At 42.6% G+C, this 17,140-nt stretch overlaps 1 protein-coding gene across 5 annotated transcripts in view; it reads left to right on the top strand.

Annotated features, from left to right (window-relative positions):
• Positions 1 to 17,140, top strand: part of EFCAB6 (EF-hand calcium binding domain 6) — a 103,236-nt gene that overhangs the window by 16,141 nt on the left and 69,955 nt on the right. For all 5 annotated transcript variants that reach the window (XM_077930769.1, XM_077930768.1, XM_028728725.2 and 2 more), the window contains exons 6-8: positions 2,204 to 2,340; positions 10,870 to 10,988; positions 15,940 to 16,064. In XM_077930769.1, coding sequence (XP_077786895.1) covers positions 2,204 to 2,340; positions 10,870 to 10,988; positions 15,940 to 16,064 — 381 coding nt within the window. The remainder of the gene's footprint in view (positions 1 to 2,203; positions 2,341 to 10,869; positions 10,989 to 15,939; positions 16,065 to 17,140) is intronic.

Raw genomic sequence — 17,140 nt, 5'->3', positions numbered from 1 at the left:
GACGTAGAATATAAGGGATAATGAGGCATAGATGTATTTATTGCTCAGAAACATCATTTCTTTTTCATGTACTTAACAATAGAAAAACATCAACCTCAGTCCTTTGCATGGGGTTGAAAGCTCTTCAGATTAAAGTATGCTTGCTGCCGATCACTCGTCTTGTAAGAGCAGTCCTCTTGTGCGAATGCTGCTTGTGCATAGTGGGGAACCACACTAGAAGCGCAGGGTGTTCCTAGATCTACAGAAAAAATGGGGCCGTCTTGGTGTAGGGAGAGAGGGTTCCATGTGTCTTCTCTCTGCATGACTTGAGGAAACCCACTTTTTGCATTGGATTGACAGCATTATTGGTTAACATTGACTTGACAAAGTCCCGGCATGTAGCAAGAAGTGATCTGTTATTTGCTGTTTCGGGGAATGCTGTCCCCATGCAGTGAGGAAGAGCTTCACTGGACTCACAGAGCATTCTCTACCCCATAAAAAAGCATTGGACAGGCCTGGCACAAATGGATTTCTCTATTTGTGCCTCAAAGCACCAGACTGCTTTGCCAATAAATGGCCCCTGGATGCCCTGAGTCTAGTTCTATTTAATTGCTAACATTCATTCATTTATTTATGGAACTTTATGAACTTCAAAAAAGCACTTCCTATCCCTAATCCTAATATATAGATAAAATCAGCATAATTTAAAAGCAAGTGTACATAACTGAATTATGTGTCTGGATAGGTTTGCCGTTATAAAGTTTTTAGTAAAGGTAAAGGTACCCCTGCCCGAACAGGCCAGTCTTGCCAGACTCTAGGGTTGTGCGCTCATCTCACTCTATAGGCCGGGGGCCAGCGCTGTCCGGAGACACTTCCGGGTCACGTGGCCAGCGTGACAAGCTGCATCTGGCGAGCCAGCGCAGCACACGGAACGCCGTTTACCTCCCCGCTGGTAAGCGGTCCCTATTTATCTACTTGCACCCGAAGGTGCTTTCGAACTGCTAGGTTGGCAGGCAAAGTTTTTAGTAGGCATCTAAAATATTATAATCAAGGTGTCGAATGTTAATGGAATAATAGCTGATGTATGGAATCTGTGAACTAGCCAGGGATCCATAGGGGCTCCTGTGGAATAATCATGGGTGACTTTAAGCCACAGAAGTTGTTGGCATCTGCATGCACAATAATTCTTTCCCCCCGCCTTCCCTAATGCGTGAAGACATGGGTTTTTAACTCTTCTTCCAGAAAGGTTTTTCTTTATGTAACAGGCACGTACCTTCCTTCTGACACTTCATTTGCTCATGTCCAGTATCCTTTATTAGGCATAGCAAACCACACATTATCAAACAGACACCGTATACAAAATGTGCAAAATACGAGCTCAATTTGCTCATGTCTTTAAGACATGGATGTGACTTCAGGTTGCAGATTGTTCTTTCAAACAACCAGCCCCTGTGAAATGTTGGATGGCATGGCATATTTAAGCAAGGATTTTACTTGCAAACAGAGTGAGATTGAAATAGAAATTGTATGTAAAGATAAGCATAACCACATCTTATGCTTTGGATAGGCTCTTCTCAGTATATTGCTAAAATTCCCAGACCCAGTTTTGTTCAGGTAGAAAAAGAAAAAAGGAATGCAAATTTCAAAGATTTCATCTTTAGTACAATTTTGTTTTGTTGCTGTTTTTATTATTATAAAAAAACCCATGACACCCCCTTTCCCTCTTTCGTAGAAAGTATGTTCATTCTGCCCAATGCTGAATACTAATAAATTGCCAGTATTTAGTACAACTAACCACACCTTTAAAATATGCTGAGCCCCCCCCTCCCCCGACCATCTTAACACGTTTCATTTTCAGCATATATCTAGGTTTCAGTAGCTGAACAAAAGTATCGTTTATGTACTGTTCAACAGCAGTGAATATGGTTTGAAATGAATCTATACTTTTGAAAGTGATTTTTGACTTTCCCAAATATCATTTAGAGAGAACATTACCTTCATAACATCTGATAAAGGCAAAGTGTCTTTTCTCATATTTGAGAGTGAAGTCTGAAAGACCGTGGTATGCAGTGTGAGGTGTGTGTGTGTGTGTGTGTGTGTGTGGAGGTGCATTTTCTGAAAGAGAAAAAAATGATAGCACACTTCTCCATCACCTGAACCACAGCTTCTATCGCTAACCATTTGCTTCTTATTTTAACACGAATCCTTTGAAAACGCTGAATAGATATCCAAAAAGCTGAAACGCTTTATCAAGACATGTAGACTTTTTGACTACAATCAAAATGGGCAGATACAGCGTCACGAGCTGAGAAGAATTATCGAGGTCAACTGCTTCAAGATGACGGATTGTGAGTATGATAAGTAAGTAAAGAACAAGTGAAGGATTTCTGGGAAGCCATTGCGGGGAAACTATGTTAAGGCTGCAGTACAGAACTATACTTCTTGCAGCAGGTTGATCACATTTTCCTTTCTAAGCTATTAGTGATAATTAGGGACTAGACCATGGAAGCTCGTCATGAGGCCTTAATGGGGCAGTGTCTCCCCCCCCCCCCCATTCACACTCTCCCATTCGCCAGACCCTCAATGCAAGGCACAAGTCACTTGGTGAGGTCCCTTGCATTGTGCTGCTTAAAGTCCCTTTTAATCTACTTCTGCCTCCTGCTGGCTGCTTCACGTGCATCTTTGGCAGGGGTCAGCAAACTTTTTCAGCAGGGAGCCGGTCCACTGTCATAGAATCATAGAATCATAGAGTTGGAAGAGACCACAAGGGCCATCGAGTCCAACCCCCTGCCAAGCAGGAAACACCATCAGAGCACTCCTGGCATATGGTTGTCAAGCCTCTGCTGAAAGACCTCCAAAGAAGGAGACTCCACCACACTCCTTGGCAGCAAATTCCACTGTTGAACAGCTCTTACTGTCAGGAAGTTCTTCCTAATGTTTAGGTGGAATCTTCTTTCTTGTAGTTTGGATCCATTGCTCCGTGTCCGCTTCTCTGGAGCAGCAGAAAACAACCTTTCTCCCTCCTCTATGTGGCATCCTTTTATATATTTGAACATGACTATCATATCACCCCTTAACCTCCTCTTCTCCAGGCTAAACATGCCCAGCTCCCTTAGCCGTTCCTCATAAGGCATCGTTTCCAGGCCTTTGACCATTTTGGTTGCCCTCCTCTGGACACGTTCCAGTTTGTCCCTCAGACCTTGTGGGGGGCCGGACCATTTTTTTTTGGGGGGGGGGGGGAGAAGAACGAATTCCTATGCCCCACAAATAACCCAGAGATGTATTTTAAATAAAAGGACACATTCTACTCATGTAAAAACACGCTGATTCCTGGACCGTCCGCGGGCCGGATTTAGAAGGCGATTGGGCTGGATCCGGCCTCCAGGCCTTAGCTTGCCTACCCATTATCTTTGGCCTCTCTCCTTCTGGGGTCTGCATACTGCACATATTAAACAAAACCCCACTTTGTTCTCATCTGTGTAATGGACTCTCCAAGGCAGGGGTTGTGTGAATATTGCCCAGAATCCCTTCAGCCAGTCAGTGACAGCATTTTAGGTGGCACGCTCTACAAAGATCACGAAATGCTGTGACCGATGTGGCTTAATGCCACGAGTGCCTGGCAGTGAACGAGTCTAAGAGATGTCTCAAGAGCAAGCAGCAGTGACCATGGCAGAGCAGCTCAGCCCATTGGGCTTCACCGAGGGAGGGAGGGGGTTCAAGAGTGGAGATCAGAATGGAACGAGAGAGGCTTGGAGGCTAATCTCCGTGGGAGATTAGCAACCAAACCTAATAATCACATATGCTGGCTAGTTAGCTTGAGCAAGGGCTAACACCACAGACAGTATTGCTGATAAACATATATTCAGACCATAGAAATACAGTTGGTAGAGAGGGCTCTGTATGATGTCATTTCCCCTGGAGAGGAAGGAGCATATAGTACTTCCTGTTCCTCTCTCTCTTCCTTTGACCAGTGTTGGATGTAGACGTGCCTCGCTCCAGCTTTAGGTGCATGCCAGAAGCTATATTTATGCTGTAAATATAAGTATTTTGACTGCATAGTTTTTACTGCTGACATTGCTGTGAATTAATGCAAGATTAAAAGTTATAAGCGGGGTAAGAAGGGAGAAGCCAGCTTCCTTCATTAGTTGGACTTGCTCAAAACAAGGTTTTACAACCTAATTCCTATGCTTTTGATTCTGCTGCCAAGGATGGGATTTTGAAACTCTACTCAATCCCCACGCATGAGCTCCTGGAAGGAGAAATTGCAACTGATATATTTTCTCCTACCCATTAAAACCCATCCCACACCCCCATTGATTGTTAGTAAACTCTCCTTGAGTCACCATGGCAGACTGGGAGTGCAAGACTCAGGCCCTTGTTGTTGTAACTTCTGCTTCCCTGGGTGGAGCCAGGCTGTTTTGAGCCCTAGGCAAGGCTACCTACTTGCGCCCCAAGCAAAACACGTGTCTTGTAGGGAAAAAAGAGAAACACAAAACTTGAAACTGCTAAATTTATTTTAAATTGCCTTTTCCTTTACAAAATGTTCCCAGCAGTTTCTTCAGGTCAATCCCTGATGCTTGGGCATGTTCAGCTGATAATACTTCTCAAGCCAACTAGTCTCTTTTGCAACCTTGTTGAGTGTACGTAAGCTTTTACAAGTTTGCGCTTCGAGGAACTGTGTTCACCGCTTGCCACTGGCACGGGAAGAAGTGTGAGAAGGATCCTTAGAGCATCAGAAACATGCAGCACATTATGCAAGAGTTTTTGTTGTAGTACGAAGAGAAACCTTCCTTATAGCTGCATAGACTTTGGAAGTCTTTGAGCTATTGCTATAAGTTCACAGCACAGGTCTTCAGCATCAATATATTTGTTTCTATTGTTCAGCAATGATTTTTCCAAATTCTCATATGTCTTAAGTAAATCTTCAGTAGATTTTTTGCTGTCACTGTATATGCCATAGAGGAAGACAAAGAAGGAATTATATTGTGGTAGCTTTTGGAATCCCTCTTCAACAGATTGTATGGCCATGTCTACGTAAGTCGGCTTGTTGGAAACCTACTTTGACCTGATTTAAGTTTCTAAATGATCAGTATTCCTCTCATGTGAAGACAGAATTCCTCTCATGTGAAGACAGAATTGCTCCAATGTTCTTCCAGTCTTTTGAACCTGCTTCTTGTAGTGTTGATGCACCATTTTTTTTTTTTTGCTGAAAGACCTACAGCAAAAACAAGAAGCCGCATCTTTTGAGGTTGCCTGTATCAACCACTGATGGCACACTTCTTCACCATTTGCTAGTCTCCTCTTGTAGCGTATAAGAGAAAATATTCCGGTCTTTGGGAAACTCATGTGATACAACCTGCTGTGGTCCATGTTGCATTATAAAATGTCACAAATTATCTCTGCAATAGTTAGGCCAGTTAGCAGGGTCTCTGTAATTCAGGTCAGGCACAATACCATCTTCTTTTGCAGATGTTGCAGTACTTTCACTTTTCTTGACATCCTCTTTTTCCTCGGTGTGTTTTCCAGAAATACCTCCAATTTGTGAAACTTCTATCTTAGAGTTTATATCGTTCTCAGTAGGAGCACACATTCAACTCCCTCAGTGCTGGTTTCAACAAGTATATACTCATATTTTTGTTCTTCAGTTGCTTTCTGTGCACAAAGGTATTTCAAGAAGAACCTCTCTTTCTTTGCTTGCTTCTTAGCTTTTTCTGCCTGTCATTTGCAGTACTGAGCTCCAGCCATATCTCACTAGAAAAATGAATAGATTTTCTAGATAAAATTAAGATGTGACTGAAAGATTAAAAATTAAGTGCATTTTCACTTTGTGCATGTGTGTAATACAACATCAGTCAACTTGATGGTCTATCAATATACATAAAAACAATTCTAATGTATGGATTACTTCAAAAATGATAACATTCTTCAAAACATAAAAAAGTAAAATATTATCAGAAACTTAGAAAATATAAGACAAATAATCTGTGTAAAACTGTGGCCCTCCAAGGTCAGTACTGGGCCCTAAGTGACTGCCTAGTTGGCCTAACACAACTGCGTTGGCCCTGATCCCCTCTCCCATCCCCAAAGAATATTGGGAACTAGTTTATTAAGGATTCTGGCAGGTGCAGTTCTGTGAGGATGAAACTATAATTCCTAGGACTCTTTGGGGGAACTCATGTACTTTAAATGTGTGTTCGTAGTGCTTTCAGTATATAATGTTTCAGAAGGAGAGAGGGAAATCAGTGGCTGCCATTTTCAAAGAACAAGAATAGGCAAAACTGTATTCTGCAAACGGTACATTTTGCAAATTGGGTAGAGCTGCACGGTTCTGTTTTGCTTAATTTATTCTGCAGGGTTAGAATCATAGAATCATAGAGTTGGAAGAGACCACAAGGGCCATCGAGTCCAACCCCCTGCAAAGCAGGAAACACCATCAGAGCACTCCTGACATATGGTTGTCAAGCCTCTGCTTAAAGACCTCCAAAGAAGGAGACTCCACCACACTCCTTGGCAGCAAATTCCACTGTCGAACAGCTCTTACTGTCAGGAAGTTCTTCCTAATGTTTAGGTGGAATCTTCTTTCTTGTAGCTTGGATCCATTGCTCCGTGTCCGCTTCTCTGGAGCAGCAGAAAACAACCTTTCTCCCTCCTCTATGTGACATCCTTTTATATATTTGAACATGGCTATCATATCACCCCTTAACCTCCTCTTCTCCAGGCTAAACATGCCCAGCTCCCTTAGCCGTTCCTCATAAGGCATCGTTTCCAGGCCTTTGACCATTTTGGTTGCCCTCCTCTGGACACGTTCCAGTTTGTCAGTGTCCTTCTTGAACTGTGGTGCCCAGAACTGGACACAGTACTCCAGGTGAGGTCTGACCAGAGCAGAATACAGGGGCACTATTACTTCCCTTGATCTAGATGCTATACTCCTATTGATGCAGCCCAGAATTGCATTGGCTTTTTTAGCTGCCGCGTCACACTGTTGGCTCATGTCAGGTTTGTGGTCAACCAAGACTCCTAGATCCTTTTCACATGTACTGCTCTCAAGCCAGGCGTCCCCCATCTTGTATTTGTGCCTCTCATTTGTTTTTGCTGCTGCTGCTGTTTGCTGCTGTTTCTGCTGTTGTTGTTGTTGTTATGATGATGCCAGGTGAAGCCCCAAGCACCTGGAATCTTCTTCAGGCACCCTGCAGGCATTGGCCACCTACTTAGGGCTAGTCTCTTGCTGCTCCTTTTCCGTTTTGTTTTTAATGAAAGCTCTGTTCTTCTCCCAGTACCGCATTTGATGCTTTCCTGGCCCTGCATTCCTGAGGAACTTCAGCAATGCACACAGTTTTGCCTAAGAAGATGCTGGAGGGTTTGGATGGTTAGATTGTTTGCATGTGGTGTTGGCTTGCTTGTGTTGTCACAATCACTCAGATAGATACCCGGGGGAAAGGGGGGAGTTTCAAATGGTCTGATGGTGTTGCTGGAGGTGCGGCCTGCACATGATTGTGAAGGAGGGGAGTTTTACATTGAAGAAGAGACAGGATCAGGTTTGGGTCCTGAGGGATATGTGTATAGTATAAAAAACTTTAGGCAGTATTATGGGCTATAGTGAGCAAGGCTAATAAAGTGGTCCTGTGGTTGTAGAATAAATAATAAATTATTATTATTATTAATATTGATATTGATATTATTATATTAGAGTGGACTGTAGAACTCCCACCTCCTATGTACAGTGGTACCTTGGTTTAAGAACAGCTTAGTTTATGAACAACTTGGATTAAGAATGCTGCAAAAGTAGGTGTTTTGGTTTGTGAACTTTGCCTTGGAATAAGAACATGTTCCGTTTCCTGTTGAGTGTTCCATTTGTAAATTGAGTCCCCTGCTACTATGGGAAAGCACACGCCTTGGTTTAAGAGCGCTTTGGTTTAAGAACAGACTTCCGGAACGGATTAAGTTCGTAAACCAAGGTACCACTGTACTAGTGTTCTGTTTGCCATGAAGGACGTTTGTTTACACAAGGGCAGAGCATTTGGAAGTGGCATATTCTGTCTGTCTGAAGTGGCACAGCCTATTCTACTGCCTCATTCCCACTTCATGCTTCCACAGGTGTAAATCCAGTCTCAGGTATGGAATGAGTGAGGGTAGATTTCTAGGAGGAGTCCAAAAATGTCTCTTCATTTGTAGAATGAGAGTTTAATTTATATGCTGGTTGTGCTTTCAAGTAAGTGGTTATTTGAGCCGGATGTATTCTCCTGGAGTTCGGAATGACTTTCATTTGGGAGATCCATGGAGATTTAATAAGCTGCAGTTGCAGAAACACTGAGTTGGATACAAGCCTACAGGAAAAATGAAAGAAATTAGATGGACAATTTATTTGTTTTCCTTTGCTCTAAATATTTTATATCTCTCATTACCACCAACCTCAAAACCAATTTTAGTCCATCTTTACTAGCTGGGTTTGCTTGTTTGATGTGCCTCTTTTTGTGTATGCTTGGGATGTCCTCCAGAATTTGATCAGAACAAAATAGCCCAGTTTTATAATTTGGTACATGAAATTACAGAACAGAAGCAACACTTTTCTAAAGCAGGCCAGTGGAAAACAACAAAACGTGGCTTTATTTGACAATAAATCTTGTGCTTGGCATTGCATGCTGGGATGTGATAAATCTGTTTGAATGTCACTACATCAACAGTAGTGAGTACCATCATAAAAAAGATCACAAATTTTTATTTAGAGCATTTAAAGCTGAATAAAAATGATGAAATTTATTCTCTGGAGATGTGTAACATTTATGTATGAAACAACAAACGATTCATCTTTGGCGGATGGGAGTTCATTTGGAATTATGCACATGGAACCTGCAAGGGGCAGAGGAGGCGAGGAAGCTTTTCAGCAGAACCTTCTCAACTTTCTCTCCTGAAGTCACCCTTTTGATTAAAGGGGCTCCGGGCAACTCCTTTATTCTATATTACTTTTGAATTCAGGCCTTTTTCGATGGCTCCCGCTCAGAGGCTTCACAGTAGGGAGAGGATGGGTGGTAGTGTAAGATGATCATTCCTTCTAGCAGCAAACTTGGGTTTAGTTCCTTCCAGTTGGGAAATAAACTCCCTGGGTACCCAGAATTACATATACTTGTTCTTGACAAAGTTCTGTTTTTCTAATAATAATAATAATAATAATAATAATAATAATAATAATAATAATAATATATTATTTTTACCCCGCCCATCTGGCTGGGTTTCCCCAGCCACTCTGGGCGGCTTCCAAAGAAACCAAAGATACAGTAAAATATCACAGATTAAAAACTTCCCTGAAGATGTCTTCTGAATGTCAGGTAATTATTTATCGCTTTGACATCTGATGGGAGGGCGTTCCACAGGGCGGGCGCCACTACCGAGAAGGCCCTCTGCCTGGTTCCCTGTAGCTTTGCTTCTTGCAATGAGGGAACCGCCAGAAGGCCCTCGGAGCTGGACCTCAGTGTCCGGGCAGAACGATGGGGGTGGAGACGCTCCTTCAGGTATACTGGACCGAGGCCGTTTAGGGCTTTAAAGGTCAACACCAGCACTTTGAATTGTGCTCGGAAACGTACTGGGAGCCAATGTAGGTCTTTCAAGACCGGTGTTGTGTGGTCTCGGCGGCCGCCCCCAGTCACCAGTCTAGCTGCCGCATTCTGGATTAGTTGTAGTTTCCGAGTCACCTTCAAAGGTAGCCCCACGTAGAGCGCATTGCAGTAGTCCAAGCGGGAGATAACTAGAGCATGCACCACTCTGGTGCATTAATTTACAACAATGGTGCTTTAATTTACAACAACAACCGTTGAAGGAAAACGAGAGGTGGGGGCAGGTCTGAAGAAATCAGAAGTCAGGGAGGGCGTAATTCACCTTCTCATCTTCATATGATTACTGTGGAGGGACTGTTCAGTTTCTCCCAGCCCTTATGCTGCATGAGTCTAAGGATTAAGTACATGACTAAGAGCAATTGAAACACTGAATGTTTGTACGTTAGTTAAGAACACTCAATGGAAGGTCGATGTGTGTGTGTGTGAGGCAATGGACCTACTCAAGTCCCTGATAATGTATAGTAAATGTCCAGGACTGGGAGGGCTGTAGTCCCCGAGGGTTAAAAAATTATCACTGTACAACACACTGTATTTTATATGTCTATAAAATGAAGAGGAACAAAATATGCCCTGTATCCCCTTGCTGAAGTTCACATCACTACACTTAGAAGTGGTGGAATGGCAGTGCTCACCTGACATGTGAACGGTCCTGTTACTGACTGGGTGGGAGAGGTTGGTGCTGTGCAAATACCCTGGCAGGAGTACTGGATTAGCTCCGCCAATGCATTTGCACTGCTCCAACCTCACTGTCACTTCGCCTGTTGAGAATTGCCCATTGAAACCAATGGAGATAGGTTACACGTGTGTGCGCACCCCACTGCCACAAAGCCACAAATGTGGGAAAATCTCCCAGTGGAGGAAACCCCCATAGCAGCCCCATGGGGCTGGGCATGAAATGCTGGCTGACTGTTGGGGAGCGAGAGAAAAGGGAAACTGTGACGGGGTAGAGGGAGAGAATGGAATGGTCAGGACCTTGACCAGAAGCTGCCCCCCCCCCGGGGCAGCTGTTTTTGTAGGGCCCCATTTGTCAAAAGTGCAGTCCAAATGAACCACCAAGGGAAATGGTTGGTACATGGTTGAGTGACAAGCACAGTGAATGGCCATTGCAACTAAACAGCTAGTTTCTGAGAGAAAACTGAATGTACAATTTAAAGATAAAATTTTATTCAATTCTTATTTTTTGACATATATTTAAATAAGTGTAAATAATTCATGTTTGTTCTCCCGTATATTACTCTGGATGGTTCACATTTAGAATTTTTTGTCTTGTCTTTGTCTTTAGGCTGTGGAATCGCTACTGTGTGTCTCGAACAAATACACTGAGTTACAAAGAGTTTTTGCAGTTTCTTGGCATAAACTTGGACAAAAAAAAGAAAAAAGCTACAGAAAGCAAAGATTCAGGTAGGCATTTTTAGGTGAATAGGGGCACAACCTTCTCCCCCATTCATACTTTCAGGAAGATGAGATTAATATCTGAAATATAAGCAGCTATGGTATTTGGAATAAGGAAGCTGTACAACATGCTCTATACATTTGGATAAAGCTCTGACGAGCAGTCCTTCAAACCAGTGGAGCTAATGTTTTCAGCACATGTACACATTGGTGTGGATTCCATGGTCTGTGACCCCGAGTTCCCTTCTGAGTTTTCCAAGCATTATGGCCATCCCAGTGGGATCTACCAATCTCCACCCCCCAAACTGAGGTCCCCTTATCACTAAGGTTGCAAACCTGTATCTAGCTGTCATCAATTCAGACTACAGGCTGGGATCTCATATCTCTTCTCCCTACAGAAAAAAATATATTACACATAGAAAACCAACAGTTAGGAAGAATGCTCAGCTCAGTGTATCTCTGACACCTGGTTCTCCATGTGGAATGGACTTTTTTCTATAAAGCAGCATTTAGTCATGCAAACCTGCTAATACAGTCTGAAATGATACAGTCCATTCACAGGTTTCCCACCTCAGTGAGAACTCCAGCCCCCTGCTTCACATGAACCTTGTGGAAACCATTTCTGAAAAACGAATCATTAATGTGTTTCATTTTATTATGCAGAATATTGCGGGCATTGGTATATATACAATACAGCTCCTTATGAGCACAGAATTAGTCAAAATACCTGCAACCAAAAAACAGCTTCTTCCATTGTAAGCAGTGGCACAACAAATTTATATATTTTCACGAGCATGTGCTTCAATAGCCTCAGGGCTTAGTTTGTGCTTGCAAGAGGAAACCTGTTTTGAGAACCAGGGTTTAGTACTTGGGCGTGTGAGGATAGAATGTTTCTGGCCATATGCACTGCTGAGTGACCATGAACCAACCTTGCATCCTGACTGGGTTCATTGAGAATAGGGGGCTTTCATTAGTAGCAGTAATAGTAGCAGCAGCAATAAGACTATATAGGCCATTTCACATACAGTTAACAATTTTACAACTACCCTGCAGTGCTGGCCAGTTTTATTATAAGTATTTATTATTATACAGCATACAGGAGTGCCAACTTGAATATAATATTGTGGGGCCCACGCAAGCCCAGCCCCGCATAATTTATCACATGACAAAGTGCGCGCACACACCATTTGAATGGGAATGCCCATCAACTTTGTGGGGGCCCATCCCCACAAATATTTTATTGTGGGGGCCAAAGCCCCGAAGGCCCCTACCAGCTGGCTCCTGTTACAGCATGTGAGAGATGTGAGAAGGACGGAGGCTGATAATACACTGTAGTTTAAAAGCCACCTTAGTGACTGTGGCACTATTTCCTCTTGATAACAGAAAAACCCATACTGATTGCCCTTCTGGAAGGGATGTTCAACTCAAAACGTGTTGGTCATAAACTGACCTGTGTGCACCTGTGTGGTTTCCTCTTCTCATCATTTTTTGAGGTGATATTTCAGCCAGAGAGCTGCCAGCCCATGCTCCTAGCTTCTTTGAACTCTGCCGTGTCTCATTTTTAGGAATTAAGCACCGTGCAGCCTCAGTTTTCAAAACTACAGTTGTAAAATGATTGTTACAAAACATATTCTACTGGGGAGAAAGGGAAACAGATACACAGGGAACCAAGTTGGAAGGAAATAGCGGGTGCTGAGGGGAATGAGATTGATGCTTTAAGGTAGCTTGCAGAAATGGGCCAGATCCTCAAGGAAATGAGCACTTTCATTTCACTCCCACTGAAGTGGCTGAGCACTCAGAATACCTTGTGAGAGACTCTCTAGAGGCTGTAGCATTTAATACTATATTCCAGTCTTGCCAGCCCCCAAACTAATGGAGAATCGTGACACTGAAATGTAACGGGGGTGGTGGGATTTTTTCTCTGATTTTCTTTTCCTTTAAAAAGTATCTTTGGGGAACTTCCACGCAATTCTCTAAAATTGTGGAAGAAAAACATTTCAGTTTTTAGAAGCCGAGATCTCCTCCAAACTGCTACTTAAACTTCAGAACAGTATTAAATATTTTATTAGTTCCATTGACGTTTTGAACATGGATGACAGCAATAGCATTTTCCCATGCTAGTGCTGTAATACACACAAATATATTATGAGAGAAATGCAACATTGATCTTTTTTGGCATCATGCAAGGTTATGCAATTAAACCGTAGTCTTTACTAATACAAATCAAGGTCAGTGTAGAGATGGTTGAATAAAGAGAGCATCTACTGATGATGTAGTTTAACTGGATTTTAAAACATAGTATGGAAGTTTTATCCTTCTCTTGGTATTGTCCATGGAACGAAATCAGGAGTAGGCCTCTCTGACCCTCCTCCCCTCCTGCCCCTTATAGTTCTGTGTGCTTGCAGGGTATGCCTAGATTTTGTATGAAGATTAGGTGAAACTACTTTGCATAAATTGCTGGGAGCCTTCTAGCTACTTCTGTTCTCTTCACTCGCACAGTATTTTGGATTTTCATAGAAACGTAAGAAAAACATTACGGCTAAACTCATTTCTTTTTCTAAGGTTTGATTTTCATAATACAACTGGCATGTTCATTAAGGGAGGGAATTTTTTTGAAAAGTGCAGCAAATAGCATGAAAATAGAAAGTGTTCCTCTGTTTTGATCCACGTCATGGGTGCTACTTAGAGACCAGAACTTTGCCTTTGGGACTTGAGGAGTGTCTGCCCCGGGCTGCACGCTTCACCTCTAAACCCTGGACTAGAAGCAGCACCTCTTTGGGACTTGAAGCATAACTGCTAGGAAGTCTGACCTCCTTGGACTCTGGCAATAGATCTCTGGTTCTTTTTGTGTTTCCTGGGGGCAGAATGAAGTGGAGGCCTCCAGAGCAGGGATGTCATAGAATTCTGCTCAAAGTAAATGCAGATATAGAGATTCCCTCTGTCCGTGTGTTTGCTCAGTGTTCAGAAAAGGAAGTCCCTGAAGTGACTAGTATGCATTTGTTCACAGTCGGGTTTTCAAACCAGTAGATGACATGTAATTAATGATGTACTTTTTGACATGTCACATTGGGTTGATGTTATCATGCGACTTAATAGATATTTAGAACCCTGTGGGGTGATGGCTAATTGATGGGCTGTTAGCTGCTTCATTTACATTGAAAGTAAACAGACAGGAAAGTGAATAACTGTGAAAAACAGAAGGTGTTTGTTTTTGGTTGATTGGGGGACTGCAAAGGTGTGAGAAAGTAATTGTTGCTTTTCCTATTTCTGAAGCATTGTTTGCTGTCAGAGGCAGCCTATATGCCAATGGAATGCATCACTCATTTTCACATGGAGAAAAGTATTTTTTATTGTTACCTGTGGATATTATCTGTGTTCCTCCACAGAAGTCCCAGACTGTTTTGTCAAATGGGGGTGAACCATCTGGATTAGACTGCTCAATTCCAACCACTCTAAATATGCATTTTAAAAGTAAAATTTCATTCTTCTTTTTATTACAAACTTTACTGAAAGTTTTAAAAACAGTTAGCAAGCAGAAAGTGTTGTCTTCCAGGGCAAATACATGCACAGATGTTACGTTTTGTTTGCACACAACATCAAATCAGACTTGGAAAATCTTTTATGTTATAGATTAAGCTGACATCCACAGGGTATTCTTCGATCTAGAGCATTAAGATAATTTCTGCATAGTAGCTGCTGTGACTCTTTTCCTGTTGCCTGACTGAGCGGAATTTGATGGGGTGACAAATTCATGCTGAATTGCAAAAATATGGGTAGTGAAAATGGCTGTAACCCTAACCCCCTCCTCCCCCAACCACCTTTCACACCATGCAATGTCACTTACTCTGAGTAGACATGGTTAGGTATGCAGCCATAGATGGATTTGTGACAGGCCATTAGCTACCTGGGATAACTCAGTTGGGAGAGCATGAGGCTCTTAATCTCAGGGTTGTGGGTTCGAGTCTCATGTTGGACAAAAGATTCTCACACTGCAGGGGGTTGGACTAGATGACCCTCATGTTACCTTCCGACTCTACAATTATATGATTTGAAGATTGTACTTCATAACCTTGCATTGAAGGTGACACCAAGTTCTTTGTTGGTTTTACCGCCCTGGAAATTAACTGAACTCTGAAAAGGGGCATGTGGGGAAGACAGTTCATTTGTAAACATAGTGCAGCATGGGGGCACAGAACACAGCAAAGCAAAGACCCCTAAATACATAGAACACTGCCATAGCAAACAGCAGGGTGGAGAGCAACGTTTTGATTGGAAACAGAACAGCAGCGGATTGAAACCAGCTCACTTTATGCTGAATGAATGATGAAACAGACATTACTAATTTGTCATTCTGCTACCAGTGGGAATCATCTGTGGCAGACCTGGAGTTTGGAATAGGCCTAAGCTTAACATTAGGAAGTTCAGGACCAATCTGAATCCACCCCACATTAGCTTGCTTGTAGGTGAATCAGTGCTTAATTGACCCTGAGATGCTTGCCTATCTTTACTCAACTGGGCAAACTCCTAGAACAAATTTTCCTGGACAAATTTGTTCTGAAGAATTTTGTTGCGTTTCATTCTTCTCCCTGCAAAGTCACCCCTCAACTGTCCACAATGCAAAAGAAGGGAGGCAGTTTTGAGCCTCTTTTGTCAGTGATATACAACTCCCCCACAACATTTGTGCTGAACTTTTGGCCTTTGGAAATAGTGGCCGATCGCTCTCAGCCTCTGGCTCTCATACAAAAACGTGGACACAGCAGCTAACACTGGTTTGTACATGAAGTGAAATGATTGTATGCCCCACATTTGCAATATGAGATAGTTATGCTGTCCAGCATTACTACTGGGGCAATGTATGTCAACTGCTTTGAACAGTCAAAATCAGTATATAAATGCTAAGTGGCGTAATGTTAAAAGAATGCTAGTAGCAGTTTTGCTAAACTATAGTTTTCCTTAACAGTGCAGAACCAGAATGAGCCGCCTGAAAAAAAGGAAAGCACATCAAAACTACCCTTGGCAAATACGGCTGGATATAATTTGACAAAAATCCATCTAGATGACACTGCAAAGAGGTTTAGGGAAAAGGTGAGTCTGGTGAAAAATGCAATGAAGTGTTTGTTTTTTTACACAGGTCAGCAGGTGAAGGCAAATTACAGGCATGTTGGTGTTGGGAAATCCTCCATCAGTTCAGTACCATTGCAGCTTTGGTCAGTGATACATGGATTTTCACTCCTTTTTTCCTTTTAACAAGCCCCTTTCCCATGCTAGCAATCAGGCCACCCCTCCTAAATATCTAGGAAATCATCAAAATACTGGGAAACAGGGGAAGCAGGGAAGATAAGAAGGCAAGTAGCAAGTGAAGGTTCAGAAGTGTTGTGGGGGCAGGACACACAGGGCCACTGCAGTCTTATATAGGGCTCATTTAGTTAGTGCTAGATCTGGCCCTATCGTCAGGCAGGAACAGGAGATTTTGATACCATTAAAGGGCAATAGATTCTCAGCATTGCAAAGTTTTGCCTTGAGTACCAGCATTAGGCAAAATGGGAGGAAGGAAAGGAAATGAGCAGAGCATTTTCTGGGGCGAAAGGGCCTTCAAGGAAATGTAGCTCTCAAGTCCTATGCATGCGGGGAGGAGGTTTTCCCAACTGATCAGGGTGTCAGGTCATGGTAATATTTGAAACAAGCGCCACCCGTGTTGTCATGCGACACTCTTGTATGCAGGCTTATAGCCACGTGGGCACAATGCATCTTCACTCCGAGCCTTCCTAATCATTTGCAACACTTCAACTTTAGCTCGTTATCCTTGAATAAGGAGGTGTTTTTCTTAATCTAGTACTGGCCTATCTAATAATAGTATTAGTAACAACAACAACTTTATTGTCATTGTACAACCTGGGTACAATGAAATTAAATGAGGCCCCCCCCCAAAAAACCCCACACTCAATCTCTTATCGAACAACTCACCACCTCGCAAGTCAATTGCGCTATGTTATTTTCTATTCAACAGCCTAACAGCCCATAGATAGAAGCTTTTTTTTAGCCTGTTGGTATGGCTGATTATACTTCCATATCTTCTGCCCGAGGGTAGAAGATTAAAGAGGTGATGACTGGGGTGTGAGTCATCCCTAAGAATTTTTCTTGCTCTCCTAAGGCAACGATCC

Source organism: Podarcis muralis, chromosome 6 (genome assembly GCF_964188315.1).
Source record: "Podarcis muralis chromosome 6, rPodMur119.hap1.1, whole genome shotgun sequence".
Taxonomy (NCBI): domain Eukaryota; kingdom Metazoa; phylum Chordata; class Lepidosauria; order Squamata; family Lacertidae; genus Podarcis; species Podarcis muralis.
This window is presented reverse-complemented; position numbering and strand designations above follow the sequence as displayed.